Source organism: Rhincodon typus, chromosome 9, assembly GCF_021869965.1.
Source record: "Rhincodon typus isolate 14 chromosome 9, sRhiTyp1.1, whole genome shotgun sequence".
Lineage (NCBI taxonomy): Eukaryota > Metazoa > Chordata > Chondrichthyes > Orectolobiformes > Rhincodontidae > Rhincodon > Rhincodon typus.
Window position 1 is genome coordinate 51280113 of NC_063340.1, and position 20394 is coordinate 51300506.

Here is a 20394-nt window from a genome sequence, read left to right on the forward strand (position 1 = left end):
CCAGACCTCCTTCATCCCCTGGGAGCTGATCCAAGTCATCTGTTCCAGATCTGATTGCCCTACACCTCGTATGGCTGTCCTTTCCCTGCTCTGGATCCAATCTGCCTCTGCTCCCTAGGACCTGAATTGCTTTCCCCCACTCCTGACCTGATTGGCCACCCTCCCCTGCTGGATGTGACTTCTCCCACCCACTTTGACTGACTCTAAACACTCCATCAGTTACCTAGATCCCTACCTTCTTCCACTCTAAACCCTACCGATGGTATCCTGCCCACCTGCTACCCTACCTTCTTGCACCTATACCCGCTATCCAGAAGGCAACTTATCCTGTTGGCACCCTTTTTACACGGCACACTAGCACCTTCCTTACTTCTTACCCTATCCCCTACCCATATGGTGCCCTACTCTCCGGGCACCTAACCTCACACTTACCTTCTGAATTTACCATTTTACAACAGCTGTCAAAGTGGCTGTCTGTGATCCCGAACATTTTAACCTTAGAATACTACAGATGACTGCTTTGTAAAAGGGGAAGGAGGAGGGCATGGTTTGCCTTCCCTTGACAGTTCTGCATTATGAGAAAACTGTCAGAATGGAAATACAACTCCGTATTCCTGAAGGAGCCCTGTTCGGAATCTCCTGTCAGTAATATAGAGCTCCCTCCTTTTGTAAAAAAGGGGTGGAGTGGTAACATGTGATATTGCCATTCCTCAGAAAATTCAGCCAACATTCGATCACCTCTCATTCTTCAACAGTAAAGCAAATATAAGAAAAGTTTATACAACCTTGTAAATTAACATTTATTGCCTTAGTATTAGTATTGCCTTACATCCCCAACAAGGCTGACATCTTATTCCTGCTGTGAAGTGCCTAAAGCTGACTGAATTACTGCACATGGGATATGCCCAAAGCTCTGCATAACTTAACCATAACTTATACTCATTTGTATTCAAGACCCCTGAAATAAAGGCCAAGATTCCAATAATCTTTTTGATTCTATTCAAAAAGTTGCAGTGATTTCTATGCAAGGACATTCAAATCTCTACTTCTCTAGAGTCCTTAGAGTTTTTTTACAATTGGTTAGGATGTAGAAAATATCATTTTGTCTCTTAAGAATCAAACAGGACGTACTCCCACAATGAATCCCATTTGTCACAGTTCTGCCCATTCATTTTTTCTATTCACTATTTAGTTTCCTGCTGTCAACTGTACTACTTATTTTTTCTCCCAATTGAAATGTCACCTGCAAACTTTGATATATGTTTTTATCAGTTCATCCAAATCATTGTGCAATATACATCCCCAGGAAACACCATATGTTGCAACTCACCAATCAGAATAACCAACTGTTATTTCTGCTCTCTCTCTCCTACATCCTAACCAATTTCCAAGATATGGAGTGGCTACCAGCAATCTGGTATGCTTTCAGTTTTGCTCATAAAACTTTTCTCTGTGCCGTTATCAAGTGCCTTCTGAAACTTCATACAGATAGGATCGATGGCCAAGCCTTCCCTACCACTTTAATAACATTAAAAAAATTAATAAAATCAGTCAGATACAATTTACTCATTAGAAATCCATGCTATCTCTAGCCCACTCAAATCTTCTCAAGTGCCCAATCACTCTGTTCCTAATGACAGATTCTTATATCTTCTCCACAACTGATGTTAGACAAACAGACTTGTAGTTAGTTGATCCTCTTTCTCATGTTTCTTTGATAATGGGGAAATGTTGGCAATTTTTTCAACCCAATGGCACAATTCTGAAATCAAGGCATCTTTTCAAGATTATTATTAAGGCATCTGCAAATTTCTTATCTATTTCTTTTAATGCCCAGGCTGGAAATCATCATATCCTGGAGAAATGCATGATAGGAAACACTGCCAAATTAAATTCAAACATTTTACAGTGGTGCTATAAGCTTCCACCAATGTTGCAGGCACCATTACTTTGGAAGCAGCCATTTGAAATGAACACCTCATGGTAACTTTGATTATGTGCTGTAAATTTGAGTTTAGAGACAATGGAAAACAGGTATTAGACCATCACTTTTGATTTTTCCAAAGTCAAAATCACCCCTATGATCTTCAAAATTGAATTAAGTATATCGAGCGCTGGGTTAACATCAATCATAATGACTGCGCCAAAAATCACTGGATGCGTTGCAATGTCAATGCTTTCTCAGTGTATGTGGCTTTACATCAGATGATTTAATTGCCACTGATTTATCAGCACTTTCTTGGTAAAAACCAAGCAGAACTAATCAGCAAAAATGTATCCAAACAACATTCCCTGGCAAAATGAAATAGGACACACTTAACTTCCATGTTATTTCAATGCATGTGTAGGTGATACAAAGGAACTCACAGGATATTTGATTGACTGTCTCCCAAGAACTTTATCTTTCACAAAGTCTGTTAATGGACTAAGTGCCTGAAATCAAAATCTTTCTGAGCATCAATGGAGATTCCTAGTAAGCTGCATTCCCTCATGGCACCAGCATATAACAGCACTCCAATATCTCCTGGTAGAAGCAGCAGCAGACCCTGCTAAGGACCTCACGATGCAGAGTCAAGCTCTCTCATGCCCACCCAGGACCTGGGAACCTAATGAAAGTTGTCAATTCCATCACCAGGGCCATAATTATTTGCAATAACAATGGCCATGAGGGATACCCACTGTGACAGAACAAATGATGACTTGTGAAAGATGTTGTAAGAAATCATTTGAATTGGTGTTTGGTTTTGTATTCTGACATTGGGAAACAGGTGTTATATCACAGGATCACATGCTATAGCAAGGTAAGGAACAAGGATTTTAAAGATAGATCATTTAGAATTTGAGAGGAAACAAATCCTTGTGAGATGAGACAGTCAAATAATGCTCAAAGTTTCATGATTGAACAGACATTTTCATTAATTAACATACTTAATGAAGAAATTCACTTCACAGGACTCTACATATGTCTAATCAAAAGAGATGAAGGAAATATTAGGAGGGCTAACTAAAGGATACTGAAAGAGGTAGGTTGCATGGACTAGAGGCAAATTATTGCAGTTGCTGGAATCTGTACTGAAAACAACAAATACTGGAGATCACAGCAGGTCAGGCTGCAACCAGGGAGAGAGAGAGAGCAAGAGAACATCCTCAGTCTAAACGACTCCTCATCAGAACTGAGCTGAAGTGTGGAGGGGACAGCATTTTTGCTATAGCGTTGGAAGGAGTGCTGGGGAAGAGAAGTTGTTGATAGTTCAGATTAAGTGATCGGAATGTGAGAATGTACGGACTATCTAGAGAGTGGTAACTTGAGATAAGGATTCTGGGAAATATCTCAGAATGTAGCCTTCATTTACAGATAATGCTGGATTTGTAGTGGTGGAGTGGTCTGACTCTCCTGTGGCACTACATGATTAAACTGACTTTCCTTACGATCTCAAATTGCTCCTCTTTCTTCAGCATGTAGATCATGTACAAGAGGAAGCCATTTTTAAAAGGCAATGATTCACTGGCTCTGGACTTCTCTGCCAAGACTAGCATTTATTGCCCATCCCTAATTACACTTGAGAAGACAATGGTGGAAATGGTGGCCTGGGAGAGAAATAATGGACCATGATACTAATAATGTTTCAGGTGCCTTATTCCCTCAACCTTAATTTCTCCTATGCTGACCAATTCTAATAAAATCTGCATCAAACGCACTTTAAATAATAATGTCAAGATAAAATAGGTAAATTATTTTTCTATACAATCCTTTGCACTAACGTCTTAGACTGACAAAATAACATTATTTTACTCTCACACATCTTGCAGCAGTCAGACAAACTCTGAAATACTGACTTGCACTTATTTTCAAAAAGAGAAGTAAATAAGGCACAAACAGGTTAACAGATTAACCATGACCTCACTTAATGGCAGAGCAGGCTTGAAGGCTGAATAGCTTCTGCTCCTGATTCATCTGTTCATATGTAAATAAATCCACAAGTCACTTTTAAAAGGGAAAGCCTCTTCATTTGCTCCAGATGCTTCCAACATACGAACTAAGACTGGTGGTCAGTGCAGGAACATATCCAGTCATAACAGCTGATTTGGCCTCCAACCTCCTGGGTGCAGTGTCTAGGGGGGGTGTTGTCAGGGGTAGGATGTTAGAATTAGTCTATAAAATGGAAAGTTTATTTGCAATGTAGGCTAGGAGTAGGACTGCAGCAACCTACAATGGGAAGATGGAGGGAACGTGGGAGCCCCCATCACCTGACCGCAACATACTCAAGACTCCAGTGGCTTTCCTTGGGTTTTACCACCACCTCTCCCTCTTGAGCTGTCTCTCTTACGCTCTCTCCGCTCAGCTGTCATGTTACGAATTAACAAATGTCTCACGTCCCATCTAGGACTCACATTGCCCAGCTGGAAATGATGTCCTTGTACCTTTGCGGACTCAGGTGGTCGTGCATCAGAAATTCCATCTTGTTACCAGGTGCAAGCGTGTTGCCTTTATTGTGTCCATTTGTCTTCATGCCAGATCACTGCAAGAACAACATGGCTAGTCTGACTTCCCCAGTCCACTTCTTCTATAACAGCATTTATTTTTAGGCACTTATCCAATTCCTTTTTGGGCCCTGAAGGGGAATTTTCCAACTTGTACACCTCCTCGACCGGATCTTGCCTGGCATTTGTATAGCATGAATGTCACTTGCCACTTTGAAGCCCAAATTGTCGAGGTCTTGCTGCAAATAGTCATGGGCAACTTCATTAACTGAGGAGCAGTGAATGAAACTGAACACGAGGCAAGCATTAGCAGACATCCTGACTTCCAACTTCATAATGGAGGTAAGGTAATCGATGAAGCTGTCAAAAATGACTGATCCTAGGACATTACTAACGAACTCAAGCAGCAATGTTCTGAAGTTGAGATACATTGTCTTCAACAATTATAAGAATCCTTCTTTGTGCTAGAAACAACTCCAGTCAATGGAAGGTTTTATCCCGATTTCCTCTCATTTCAATTTTACTTGGGATTCTTGATGCCTTGACATCAGGGGTGAACACTTTCACCGCACTCTGGAATTCAGCTTTGATCTTGTTTACCACTGGTCTATGGAAGTCTGGAGCCAGGTAGTCTCGCAGAGTCAGTGAAAAGGTTATTACGTGCTTGATAGCGCAGTACGCCATATCGCTCTGTACTTTTCTTATAATTGAGAATAATTGATACAGTGATAAGAGTGGTAGTTGGAAAGATTGGTTTTATCCTGTTCTTGTCTGGGCAATTTTTCATTTCTCTTGATGTATGCCAATATTGTAGCAGTGCCGGAAGAGCTTGATTAGGGACAAGGCAGTTCAGGAGCACAGATCTTAAGCCAGGATGTTATCAGGGTCCACACCTTTTGCTCCATGTATCCATTGCATTAAACCATTTGTTGATATCATGTGAAGTGAATCAAATTGGCCCATGTTTGGCATCCATGATGGTGTGGGCATCAGGTGGAGGTCAAGATGGATCTACTTGTACCTTCTGGCTGAAGAGGGTTGCTAACATTTTAACTTAATCTTTTGTGCTCATGTGCAGGCTTCATCAACATTAGGGATGGGGGTGTTCATGGGGCCTCCTTCTTCCGTTAGTTGTTTAACTATCCATCACTATTATGCAGCCTTTAAATCTTATTTAATAATTACCTTGAAATAAAATAGGGAGCAGGCTTTCTGAAAATAACTTTAACATTATGTTTTACAATAGCTGCTTTATCTCCTAAGATGCACTGAAAGGTTCTACAAGACATTTCAGTAAGCACTGCCTCTTTGACCATTATTTCTATTTTGATAAATAGGTGAACAACTTTTAAACAGTGCAATTTACGATGGGTTTAGAATTTAGAATCCTGTGTATTGGCATTTGAAGCTGAATAAAACTACTACTGTAGTACATCACTCCATATGATGTTTTGTGGAACCCCAGGATAAACTGGCTAATTCAGAAATTTCTGGTCCACAAAGGTGCAGATCATAAAGAGCTGCATTTATCACCACCCTGCCAATCACTTTGAAGGTAGAGGACTCTAAAATGCAGAATGGAGCTTGCCCACCACCTTCCTGCCTATGCCGCCAAAGTAATTATACCAGTGATGTGGCTGGCATCAGGAAACTCATCTGCCAGTGGACCAACTGAAGTTCCTAAATGGATAATTAAAGCTCACTCGAGTGCCTCATCCTACCATTTCCAGGATTTAACTGGCAGCAGAAGAAAGCCATGCCAAGCAGACACACCAACAGATTTCCTTGCATGGGGAAGGGTCAGGCACGGCCCTTCTTAACTGGTCCCTGGTTCCATCAGAGGTCACCCTTTGGTGTAACATAATACCCCCATCCCAGGTTGACAATCCCCCATGCCTGCACAAACCCCAGTCTCTTTCTTTGGCCTGCCAGCATGAGACCCAGTGTGTCCCCAAACAGTGCCCCAAAACCTGATCCAATGCTGCACACCTCTGTCCCTAAGTGTTGAAGAGCTCCCAGCCTCTGATTCAGGTGTGACTTCTGATCCAAAAGGGCTGAAGGGCAATTATCTGTTAACAAGTGAAGGTGAGACTTCTACAACTCCTGGATCAGAAAGTCTGGTTTCAGAAGCTATCAACCAATCAAAGGCAGGTTTTTCTCCAGCACTTTGGGACACAGTTCAATTGGCCATTTAATGGCTGCAGGGTGACCAGTGTTCCCCTCAACAGGTTCCCTTCACCTTTTAGCTGGAGGTGCATGGAATCCAGCAAATTGTATAATGAGGTCTCTAATTTTAATAATTCCTCAAACTAGGAATTATGGCTCTAAAGTATACCTGGCTTCTTCAGCAAACAACTTCATCGTACAAATTCTGAGGCATGATTATATTATGTATCTGTTCAAAGAAAACTGCAACTTGATGAGGCACAATGTAAGTACTATAGCATTATTACTAACAGTGGTAAGAAAATAGATGGGAGAGTTTGGAAAAATAAATAGTTTGTTTCATTATACTATTAACCACATAGTTGTAATATCAAACAGCTGATAAATTTGAATTGTCAGCCTGTACAATCATCTTTTCCTGCCATGAATAGTTAGCAGGTAGCTTGGACTTTCCTATACCCCATCTCTCAGTTCTCACAGAAATAAAGTTCTACATTACAAAGGTAAATCCAGTTGCTTTGCAATTTCAATCTGTTCAATGAAGACCTTTCTCTGTTCATTTTTCTGTGCCTCAGTGCAGGCAATTCGCGGCGTGAAGTCCAATCCAACCTGGAATAAAATACAAAGTATGAGATCTTTGATGCATAATTACACATTCAAGGTACACATATTAATCTATCAACGGAAAATGAGATAAAACAATATTTTTCAGTCCATCAATTCTGATGTGGCTTCACTTTACAAGAGTGTTCACAAATTTGAGCTTCAGTATTTAATGCTTTTAGCTATGAACTTTTTAGGTACCTACAATCTACCAACGTCCAACTATTACGTCCATCATCTGCTTTGAGCATTATTTTCCAATTTTCTGCAGGACAATCATGCCAGAGGAATGGAACACTGCTAACAATATACCATTGCTTAAAAGATGGAGAAAGGATTGAGTGAGAATTATAGCCAATCAACTTAATCTTACTGACAACAGATTATTGGAGAAAAGTCCTTAAGGTTGGTGTTAGCAATCTTTTAAAAAGGTACTGGCTAATCAAGAACAGTCAGCATGGACTTTTTAGATATTTTCCAATCAACCTGTTCAGAAATGTTATCATACACCTTTGGAGCAGGTGGGACTTGAACCCAGGCCTCCTGGCCAAGAGGTAGGGACACGACCACAGTATCACAAGAGCTCCATGCTTGAATTTTTGAGGCAAATAAATGAATAATCTAATTGAAAATTTTGAAGCGATAACAAGAAGGTTTGATAAGAATAGCACATTTGATGCAGTCCACATGAGTTTTACCAAGGCCCCTGAAAAGGTCCCATACAGCATCCTGATCAGAACAGACTGATAGAGGACAGAAATGACTGGGATGCTGCGTTGTCTGTGGGCTTCATGTCATACAATCTGGCATAAAAGGATTTGCTGATCCTCAGGATGTCAGACTGAGGTGACATTAATGAGCCATTGTGAACACTTCTCATCCTGCTCCACAGTGCAGACTCTGGACCAGAAGATTATTTTGGAGGCTTCCGACTCAAACAACGAGCTTTGGCAGCTGCTCACCTCCCGGTGGTCCACCTCAACACTGACCCCCATCATCTGCAGCAGGAGTGGATTCTGCAGACTTTTTTGGAATTTGGACAGTTGTCCCCATTGCTCTCTCTCTTGTCTTCTGAACACCTTTGAGGATAAAGAACCCCTTGATGTTTCCCTGGACTGTTTCCCCAACAGTCTGCTGGAGACTCAAAGAGGGGTTTCATGGTTCTCCAGCCTGTGTAATCCCTTTTTGGCTCCTCAATGTTTTCTGGGGTCAACAGTTTCACCAACCAAACTCAGCACTACTGGTATCACCCAATGTAAACGCTAAATATCCTCATCATCTACTTTTCTTTTTTGGACTCACCTCTCATTTCAATTGAATTGTGTGTGAGAGTTACTAATAAACTCAGTATTCCGTTAACTCAAAAATGCCAGGTTTAATTGGCTTATTTTAAAACATTTAGTCCGGCATCCACAAGAGATGTGATCCTTTAAAATTACCTCGCTGCAACCAATTAACTAGGAAGGTCATAGAGTCATACGGCTGTACAGGACGGAAACAGACCCTTCGGTCCAACTCATCGATGACGACCAGATATCTATGTTAATCTAGTCCCACTTTCCAGCATTTGGCCCACATCCCTCTAAACCCTTCCTATTCATATTCCCATACAGATGCCTTTTAAATGTTATAATTGTACCAGCCTCCACCACTTCCTCTGGAAGCTCATTCCTTACACGCACTATCCTCTACATGAAAAAGTTGCCCCTTGGGACCCTTTTAAATCTTTTCCTTCTCACCTTAAACCTATGCCCTCTAGTTTTGGACTCCCCCATGCCAGGGAAAAGACCTTGACTATTCACCCTATCCATACCCCTCATGATTTTATAAACCTCCATAAGGTCACCCCTCAGCCTCAGACACTCCAGGGAAAATAGTCCCAACCAATTCAGCCTCTCCCAAAGGTCAAACCCTTCCATCCTGGCAACATCCTTGCAAATCTTTTCTGAACCCTTTCCAGTTTCACAACATTCTTCCCAAAGCATGATTAAAGTAGGGTTCTTTGCAGGTTTCCTTTTATAATCCCTATCAGTAGTTCTTACAAGCTTTTTTTAAAATTCATTCACGGGATGAGGGCGTCGCTGGCTAGGCAGCATTTATTGCCCATCCCTAATTGCCCAGAGGGCAGTTAAGAGTCAACCACGTTGCTGTGGGTCTGGGGTCACATGTAGGCCAGGCCGGGTAAGAGTGGCAGTTTCCTTCCCTAAAGGACTTTAGTGAACCAGATGGGTTTTTACGACAATTGACAATGGATTCACGGTCATCATTAGATTCTTAATTCTAGATATTTATCAAATTCAAATTCCACCATCTGCCATGGCGGGATTCAAACCCAGGTCCCCAGAATGTTATCTGGGTCTCTGGATTAACAGTCCAGCGATAATACCACTAGGCCATCGCCTCCCCCTCTTTGTGGCCCTTTGCTGGTCTTTCTATCTTGCCCATTTGGCAAATCTGTGTTTATTCCATTTTTGGAAGTCTTCCTTTTAGTTGTATACTGTCCTTATCTATTTAGTTGGCATAGGTTTTTTTCCCGTGAAGTACAGCTTTCCCTTTCAGGTATATAAACTGGTTCTGTATTGTATTAAATATTTCTTTAAACATCCTCCATTCTTCAATTGTTTTAGCCATTGGCAGATTTTCCTAGTTTACTGTGGACAGTCTGTCTCACCTTCTTAAAGTCTGCCTTACCTAAATCTAAAATTCCAGTAGCTGACTCATGCTTTTCACTTTCAAATGCTACATTGAACTCAATCATGTTATAATCACTATTTGATAAAAATTCATGCATAATTAGGTTACTAATTAAATCTGCCTCATTACTCATTACTAAATCCAATATTGCTGGCCCCTTTGTTGCATTGAGGACATGTTGCTGTAGGGAACTAATCCAGACACACTCCAGAAATTCACTACCTTTCTGACAGCTACTTCTACCTCTCCCAATTTATGTTCAAGTCAAAACTCCCCATTTATACTACACTGGCTTTGCTACACACTTGCCTAACTTCTGCATTTATACAATCAAGTACTTCAGAGTTACTACCGAAAGGGTCTATATGCAACACCTATTACAGTTTTAGATCCTTTATTATTCCTTGGTTCCATCCATAAGGTTTCCACTGGATACTTTTCCCTCATTATGGCCTCCCACACCACTGAAATGGTTTTGTTTCTAATCAGTAAGGCTACTCCACCCCTTCTGCCATTTTCCCTATCCGCCCTGTAAACCTATAACCTGGCATATTTAGTTCCCAATCATGACCGTGCTGCAGCCATATCTCAGTAATAGCTACGACATCAAAATCTCCAATTTGAATTCGTGCCTGCAGCTTATTTAATTTATTCTTTATGCTATTGGGGCCATACACTCTAAACTGTCCCTCAAGCACTGATGGTTTATTCATCTGTTTGCTATTTCTCTCTTTTAGTTTAATCAATATACTTACAGCTTTGCCATTTCCTGCTGTATCTGAAGTTGGATTCCTTAATGTTTCTTTACTCCCTGCCCTGTTACCTGTTTTTGAAACTGTATTGACTTATACTGAGAAGAATCAAGAAAGTACAGTTTACTTTGTCACAAACACACAGGATAACATCTGTCACTTTGCTAAGAGCTATTTCAATACAATGGCAGGTGCTGAAGGTAACCTACTAGAGGGTTCAAACTTACTGAGTCTCTGAAAAGCATGATTTAGCAGGTGACAATATGCCTAAAAACTTTGGAGAGAAAGTGGACGTTGGAGATGAGGTGGTCGTTTGAATGATGGAGCAGTTGTGGGTTGTTTTTTTTTTTTGAAAATGCAGTTATAAGCAAATTAGGAAAGATCTTTTTTCCAAGCGTGTATACAAAAGATGGTATAGTTGGGAGGGGGTTGGAGGTAGAGAGCGATACAAAGAAGTGTTCAGATATGACCCTGTGGGTGACTAACATGTGGGAATGTCGGGTCATGGGAGATAGTAGGGCTAAGGACATAGATGTGAAAATGGGTGGGAGAGTTCACATGAAGGGTAAGATTAAAGGAGAATTAAAAAAATATGCAATTTCATGATTCATATACTTTAGTAATATTACTTTCAACTTTGGGATTAACATTTTTAAACGTGAAAAATGAAAACTCATAGATGAATAAACTGATAAATAGATAGGTAGCAATTGCAATTCAAAGGTTGGCTTATATTTATTTAATAAGATCAGAATTAGAAGTGATAAATACTAAACAATGGGTGATGCTTTCTGAGTTTTATTATGAAGACAGGATGTCTAGACTTATCTCAGTAGGGGTTTAAATTATCCATGTGATTTTCCCAAACAAAGGGAAGATTGGGAAATTAGGGATAATCAGCAGAAATGTCTATTCCTGGTGTGTCATGTTGCAAAGATATATTGTAGGTAACACATTTTGGTTTTGGACTTTATCCGTGATTTGTCACAAGAAAACTTGAGTCTGGGTAGCCTGGAAGTGACTTTCAGACCAGCAGAAAGGCAATGTGCTAGGAACCATAGACCAGTAACAGAGGGTGATCTTTGATTTGGAGACATAAGCAAGGTGCAGTGAGGCCCTTGCTTGAGCTGGGCTGTCCACAAGCATGGACAGTGTTGAAGGAGAATTAAAGGGTCACCTAATTGGAAGCAAGTCGAAGGACGCAAGAAATATCATACCTCAGGCAATCGAGTGAATACTGAGGATAGTCAACAATTCCCGAAAGCTGAGGCACACCTTAGTTTGTTCTCAGAAGTGAAGGAACCCTCAAGATCCTGTAAAGTGTAGGGGTACTCTTGGGTTGAAATTAAAGTAAATCATGGAGTACACAATTTAGAAATTGGGGTCTAAAGCATTTGCTTTTACACAATATAATGTTATGTTAGTTTAACTTACTTTTATTTAGCTGTTGATGAGTAAAATATTTAGTTTAGAACACGAAACCTTGTGGTTAATGTTACGGCAGCTTTATATTTAATAATTTTTGAGCACTTGAGATTTGAAGGATTGTGGAAAAATTGATTTATTTCCAGTTCTATGAATACCTGGCTTGTTCTTTTCTAAAAGGTTCATTTTGGACATCAAGACATTTTGGACATAAGACATTTCTAGGAAACGATATGATTTCAGCTAATTGCTAGACATGTTTGTGGGAGACCACCTGCCTACCAGAGAGTTGGTTTCTGTTTGATCAATATTTTGGGTATAGGGGGAGTTGGTGTCCAAACTGTTGAAGAAAATAAGCTTCCCGTTAGCTCAGCTCTCCTGTTTCTGACAAAAAAAACCTTTCTTGTACATCTGGTATGATACATGGACCATTGATCGAGCTGCTCTTTTAAGAACCTTGAGGGAATCTGTCTTGCTATTTCCGGATCTGCAAAGATCCCAGAGAAAATTGTACGTGTTTCACGACTTGTCGATATCTGCCAGGATGCCAGCCATCTGAACATTCCTGACATACTTCTTTCTTTCAAGAATTAATCATTAATGGCCAAAAGTGTTTTCTTCCTGAAAGCTTCACTAATGTCCTCTAGGGAAGGAAATCTGCTATCCTTACCCAGTCTGGCCTACACGTGACCAGCAATTAGGGATGGGCAATAAATGTTGGCCCAGCCAATGGTGTCCACATCCCACAAATGAATGAAGTGTGAGAGGGACAGCGCCTGAGTGTATGAGGGTGTCTGTGATTGGTGTGCATGTGTGAGACCAGTAGAGTAGCAAGACTGAAGCAGACATGCACTCTTCTTGTCTCAGTTGTAATAGTAGAACTCTATCAGTTAATGCTGAGAGTTCAAAATTTATTTTCAAGTTATCGGTCTCCAGCCAGAACATAACAAGGAGCAGAAGGCAATATACTCAGAGGAACTTGAAATTATAAATAAGAAGCCCTCTATACAAATGAATAACACAGCTGTATTTGTAAATTGCTGTATTGGTTAATGAGTGAATGCCTGGGTAGATGTACGAAATGTACAAACACACTTTGTCCATGAAATATAGAACCTGGCCTTATTCATCATGATCAGTAAGCAAGGAAGCCACTGTCCTGCTTTCACAGAAAAATAGAAATTGTTTGTTGTCAAAGGATTTTGATCCATCTAGTTAGCTTTCTACTATCCCATCAATTGCAATGATACAATGATAATGGAGTTATTGAATAATCATAACCACTAATTGCTATCAATTAGATTATTAAAGAACTAAAATGACAAAAAAACCTCAATGGGATCCAAAGATCCAAATTCAATTTGCTCTTCTCCAGCATATGTAGCATGTCATTTAGCACGTCAAAATGTCAACTTATGAAAATACCTCACTTTTTCAAAAACAAAATCCAGTTGTCTCAAGACCTAAAATTACAGGACTATAAAATTTACACAATGGGATTACACAATCAAATTACATACATAATTTGAAGATGCTGTAGAAAATTATTCTGAAGTAAATCACCAGTGAATCTGGCCTGTATGATTTACTCAGGTATGGTCTGTATGTTTTACTTTTACTTTATTCATTCATGAGGCATGGACATCACTGGACAGCACAGCATTTATTGCCTATCCATTATCTTAGTGAAGGTGATGGTGAGCTGCTTTCTTGAATTGCTGGAGTCTTCAGGTTGTAGGAATATCCATAATGCTATGAAGAAGGGAATTCAGGATATCGACCCAGCGACAGTAAATATTGTTTCAAAAGAGAATGATGAGTGGTGTGGAGGGAATCTTGCAGGTGATAGTATTCTGCTATTACATCCTTTATAATGGATTCTAATATTTTTCGAACAGACGTTCAACTAACTGGCTTATTGTTAATCTGTTTTTTGCCTCCTTTGCTTTTTAAATGAAGGTATTACATTGGCAGTTTTCCAGTCAACTGGGACTCTTCCAGCATTTAAGGATTCTTGAAAGATTACTACCAGTGCATCCACTATCTCTGTACTTAGATCCTTTAATATCGTAGATGTATCCCATCAGGTCCAGGACACCTATCAATCTATAGTTAGTTTGCCTAGTGATTTTTCTTGAATGATAGTTATTGTATTTATTTCCTCTCCTCTTTTTGCCCCTCAGTAATGTTAGAATGCCATTTTTGTCTTCTACTGTGAAGACTGATACAGAATATTTGTTTCATGATTCCCCATTATTATTTCCTCAGCTTTGTTCTCTAAGGGGCCTATGTTCACTTTAGCTTCTCTCTTCGTGTATTTAAAGGATGTTTCTGTTTTGATAGTGCTTGCAAGGTTACCTTCAAAGTTTATTTTGTCCCTTATTTTCGTTGTCTTATTTTGGTTTTTAACTTTCCCAATCCTCTGGCTTACCACTAATCTTTGCCACATTGCTTTTTCTTTCAATTTGATGCTTTCTTTGACTGCTCTGGTTAACCATGGTTAGCTTATCCCTTTCATAGAGTCCTTCTTCCTCGCTGGGATATATCTTTGTTGTAAGCCATTAATCATTTTCTTAAATGTCTGCCATTGTTCCTCAACTATCTTTGCTGCTAAGCTACTCCAGCCAACTCGGCCCTCATTCCTTTATAATTACCCTTATTTAATTTAAACACAGTTGTTTCTGATCCAAATCTCTCCCTCAATGCTAAATTCTGCCATACTATGATCAACTGCTTCTTTTATTCCGACATCATTTATTAAACCTGCCTAATTATGCATCACCAGATCCAAAACAGCCTGATCAATGGTTGGAACATATTGTTCTAGGAAACTGTCCCAAATACACTCCATGAATTCTTCTTCATGGCTGCCTCTGCCAGTCAGACTACCCCAATCTCCATAAAGATTAAAGTCACCCATGATTACTGTACTGCATTTATTACATGCCCTTTGTATTCTCCTGATTTCTTCTCTGTCCCACCGTCCAGCTACTGTTGGGGTTCATACAGACTAGACTCATCAATGTTGTCTTTCCCTTTTTATTTCTTACCTCTACAATATAGATTTTGTCTGATTTTCCTTGTTGCCAAGATCTAGGTTTCATGAATAGTATAGAAAATCTGAAATATTGAAATGAAATTACCTCTCCAATTGCCAGTAAATATTCTTTATATTTTTCTATTAGTGGAAGTGCAGTCTGCAAATCCTGGAGGAGAGAAAATGAGTTTGATAAATAGAAGCAAACAAGCCAAAATGAACAGATGAGATCAATGCTTGTTTTTGACCAAACACAAGGACAAAGGATGGGATTTTGTACAAACAGCATCTCATGGTGTGCCCATTAGTTAGGCTTATAATTGTACTGCTAGGTTTTATATATTTTGCCTACGAACCTTCTGATAGCATGACCACAACTTGGGCAATAGGGCATTTAGGACATTATCAAACATCAGAGCAAAGAGTACATCTCAGAAACAACACATAGGAACAGGAGTAGAGCATTTTATCCTTCAAGCGTGTTTTGCCATTTGATAAGATCATGATAAATCTGAGTCTCAATTCTACTTTTCTGCCTACTCCTCTTCCATAACTCTGAATCACTTGCCAATCAAAATTTGTCAAACTCAGTCTTGAATAAATTCAATGACCTATCTTCCACTAATTTCTAATGAGAATTCCACAGACTAATGACCCCCAGAGAGAAAAAGAATTCTCCTAATCTTAGTCCTAAGAGACTTTTTATTATTAAACTGTATCCTCTAGTTCTAGTCACCCACAAGAGAAAACATCCTCTCAGTATCGACCTGATCAAGTCATCTCAGGATCTTCTTTGTTTCAAGAAAATTATCTCTCCTTCTATTAAAATCCAAACGGGATTGGCCCAACCTATGAATCCATCTTTATAAGATAAGCCTTTCGTCCCAGAAACAAGTCCTGTGAACCTTCTCTGAACTGCTCTTAAAACAATTATATTCTTTTCCAGATAAGGAGATTGAAACTGTACACCTTATCCCAGATGTGGTCTCGCCAAGACTGGGTAAAACATTCCTACCTTTATATTCCATTCTCCTTGCAATAAATGCCAACATTCTAGTTGCTATCCTAATCACTTGCTTAATATGCATTCTAACTTCTTGTGATTCATGTATCAATGAAATAAAAAGATTGAGAAATGAACAGGAGGATTACAGAGGAAGGTGAATTCAATTTGATGAATTCAAAAATCACAACAGACAAAAAAAAAGTGAGAAAAATAAAGATCTGATTAAGAGAGGGAAAAAGACAGAAAAAATTTTCTAAATTTAAAACTGATATCTTTAATATTATCAAAAACAATTCAAAACCTAAAGCAATGAAACTCCACACTTAAATCTTGAAAGATGACACAGGTTTTTGCCTTGAGATTACCTGCAAAGTGGCTGCACGCTGTCCTTGTGGTGGATTTTCTTGCACTGGATGAACACCAAGACATGGTAGCACAAATCCTGAGTATCTGAAAATAAATGTTCAATGTTATTTTGTCAATGAGAAATATAAGCTATGTAAAGGAAGCAAAGAAGGTTAATAAAAGGAATATTATATTCCTGTTTTTTAGCAGTTTCAGTCATGAAATCTTCACAGTGGCATAACCTGCATTTAATGCACTTTTACAGAGCTAACTGTTGTTTAGCCGGTTTCAAACATGATCTTTTTTTATAACAGTATTATCAGGCCAGTCAAGAACAGTCACACAATACCTCAGAGTTCTGTTGTTCACTATTATTTGCAGGTTAATTCAAAGAGTGAATCTTCCATATGATTGAATTGTTACCTAGAATTAACAGCACAAAAACAGATCATTCAGCCTAACTGGTCTATGCCAGTGTTTATACTTCACATGAGTCTTTTCCCATCTTACCTAATTTTCCTCTATCAAGGTTTTCTTCTATTGAGGTCTCTCCTATGCATTAACCCAGTGTTGTCTTAAATGCAACTATGGTTAATGCCTCAACTACTCTATGTGATACAAGTTTGACCATGTCAATGCATAAGTCTGCAGTGTCATGTTGGGTGCAAATTATTTATTAGAAAGCACCTGTTTTCTTTACCTTGGATGCCATCTAATTTAAAATCCATCAAATACTGAGAGTCTACAGATCATATAGTAATATGGTATATACCTGAAAAGTAGAAATGATTAATGATGTGTCACCATGAATAGACAGGACTACTTTGATCTTGGTGTTAAAAGCAAGCTTGGAGTGCTTTCTCTCTTCTGGTGTTTCCCTACTTCACTTTTCTACAATGTAATTTTAACAACACAAGTTCTGTGACTATATCTGTTTGCAATGTTAATCACGTCAAGTCAGTACAAGTTTAAATATTTTTCAGACATTGTTCAATACCGTGCAAGTTCTGACAGAAACATATGGGTGGTTTTATCTGCACTGAAGAGAAAGTACTATCTTCCTAACAGGTTAGTGTGAATCTACATGTAATTTCATAAAATGTGCAAAACGGCAGCCAACAGAATGGAACAGCACATGAAGAAATTGTGAGAACAAGCTGTCCAAAACAGTAATCATTGATGTTTGCAACCACGAAAAGATCGATACCATAGATATATGATTAATGTTGGAAAGAATGGGCAGAAAGAATGATTAGAAATAATAAAAATTAGTTTTAACTGCTTTAGTACTTTCATTAAAAAAATATATCTTATGAAACAACAGTGGAATATCCTTCAAATAAATAAATAAAAACTGTCAGAGATATTAACAATAAGCCAAATTATTTCATTTGTTTTTCACAAACACAAGTTAGTTCAAAACCTTTAAGTCTGCTTGAAAACTTGTTCAGACTGTTTACAGCCCATGAAAATCATTTATATGAAATATTTATCAGTGAGGTTTAGAAGAGGAGCATCAGAACTAAGTTTGGTCCTGTTCTCTCCCAACATTTATTTATGAATGTTTTTCCAGCAGAAATCAGATACTTCCTTTCTACCCTGGGAATACTAGTTTCACTGTCATTCTGGTTTAAATCAATGACTTATCATAAACCAGCAATCAAATCTGACTGCTTTCGATCTCTAGTTCAATACACATCACACAGGGCTTTCACCCATTCAATTATACTATTTGTTTCTGTTCAAACTAAAGTCATCCAAATTTTGAAATGTAATCATGGCACACAAATTATATCAGCCAGGAAAATCGGCCAGAATATCACAAAAATCTTCTGCCTGACTCACCATATCAGTAAATTTCTTTCTTGTCTGAAATCAAAGAAGCAATTTTTCTCCTTTGACCAGGCCAAGTATCCACTAAGATCATATTAAGATTTTTTTGTTAGATTTAGTAACTGGATTTGTTAACAGCGATGATATAGGTTTCTGAACAATCAACATCACTAAGTTCAGATATGACCAATATGCGCTGTTCTTTGCACGGAAGTTAGAATAGTCAAACAAGAACTTGAGTCAATGTTTACATCTGCAAATTGAGCAAATAACAAAATATGCAATTGGGAATAACATACAGTGGGATGAATTATAAGACTGAAAAACAATAAAAGAATTAACTATAATTGTGGCATTAGGGGAGACAATTAGATAGGCGCCTGGTATAAAAATGTGGGACTGGTGGTAACATGGGGTAGGGAGGAACTATGAGACAATGAAACTGTAAAAGAACATTTGAAAGTATCTGAGAGATTAGATCACACCATTAATTTAACACCATACACATAAATGTGGTATTCATGATAACACAGGGTGGAGGGGAATTTGTAGAGCAACCTATTAATCATTATATTGGGAGACTGAAAATGATGAAAAGCTTTTTCTATTTGTTCATGGAATGTGGGCATCACTGGCCAGCCATGAACTTATTGTTCATTCTTAATTGCCTTGGAGGAGGAGATGATTAGTTGCCTTCTTGAATCGCTGCAGTTTCTGGGGTGTAGGGATCCACAATACTGTTCAGAAGGAAATTTCAGAATTTTGACACAGTGACAGTGATGGAACAGTGATCAAGTTTCAAGTCAAAATTGTGAGGAAAACTTTCAAGTGAAACATCAGCTGTCATTGCTCATCCAAGTGGCAGAGGTCACAGGTTTGGAAGGTGTTGTCATCAGAAGAGGCTTGATGAATTACTGTGGTGCACTGTACAGATGGGACACATTGCTGCCGCTGTGTCAGTGGTGAAGGTAGTAAAAAATGTTGAAGGTGATGGATGAAGTGCCAATCAAGCACTGTGCAACGATCAGCAAACATCCTCACTTCTGACCTTATGACGGCAGGAAGATCATTGATGAAGTAACTGAAGATGGTTGTGCCCAGGATATTAGCCCGAGAAACTCCTGCAACAATATTCTTGATTGATCTCCAACAACTACAACTATCTTGCTTTGTACTGAGAATGTCTCCAACTAACGATGAGTTTTGCCCTGTTTTTCAAGGATACCTGTGCAATTTTCCACACTATTGAGTAGATGCCTGTGTTATGGCTATAGTGGAACAGCTTGAATGGAAGCATTGCTAGCTCTGTAGCCCCATTCAATGTACTCTCACCAGAATGTTGTCAGGGTTCACAGCCTTTGCGCTATCCAGTGCCTTCAATCATTCCTGATACTATGCAGAGTGAATCAAGTTGGTGCTGGTTCCTCAGAAGGAGGTCAGTTGGTGCTGGACAACAACAGCACTAAATTGTAGGCAAATGTATACTAGTTTTTTAAAACATTCATTCACAGGTTATTACCAATGCCTAATTGTCCGAGAGAAGTTGGGTGTTGACAGTGCTTATTGAACTGCTGCAGTCCATGTGGTTTTGGTACATTCACTGTTCTGCACAAAAAATTGTTAAGGATAAGAGTTCCAGGAATTTTACCCAGCAATGGTGAAGGAACAATAATATACTGACAAGTCAGGGTCACGTGTGGCTTGGAGGGAACTTGCAGGTGGTGATGTTCCCATTTATAGGCTACTATTGTCCATCTAGGTGCTAGAGGTCAAAAGGTATGGAAGGCCTGTCTTAGGAGCCTTGGTGAGCTGTTGAAGTTACATGTAGACTGTACACACTGTTGCTATAGTGAGACAATGGTGTAGGGTTTAAGTATTTAAAGTGTTACTATCAGACCTGGTTTATCCTGGATGGTATCAGAGATAGTAGGAACTGCAGATGCTGGAAAATCTGAGATAACAAGGTGTACAGCTGGATGAACACAGCAGGCCAAGCAGCATCATAGGAGCAGGAAGGCTGACGTTTCGGGCCTAGATCCTTCATCAGAAAG

The 20394-nt window shown here is 39.1% G+C and overlaps 1 protein-coding gene across 1 annotated transcript in view; it reads right to left on the reverse strand.

The window, feature by feature from the left end:
- Positions 1–6: 6 nt before the first annotated feature.
- Positions 7–20394, reverse strand: part of LOC109930350 (putative deoxyribonuclease TATDN3) — a 94488-nt gene continuing 74100 nt past the window's right edge. Inside the window, exons 4-6 of the mRNA XM_048601322.1 lie at positions 16531–16615; positions 15266–15328; positions 7–7257 (exon numbers count right to left, since the gene is read on the reverse strand). Of these exons, the coding sequence (XP_048457279.1) occupies positions 7144–7257; positions 15266–15328; positions 16531–16615 (262 nt within the window). The 3' untranslated portion in view covers positions 7–7143. The remainder of the gene's footprint in view (positions 7258–15265; positions 15329–16530; positions 16616–20394) is intronic.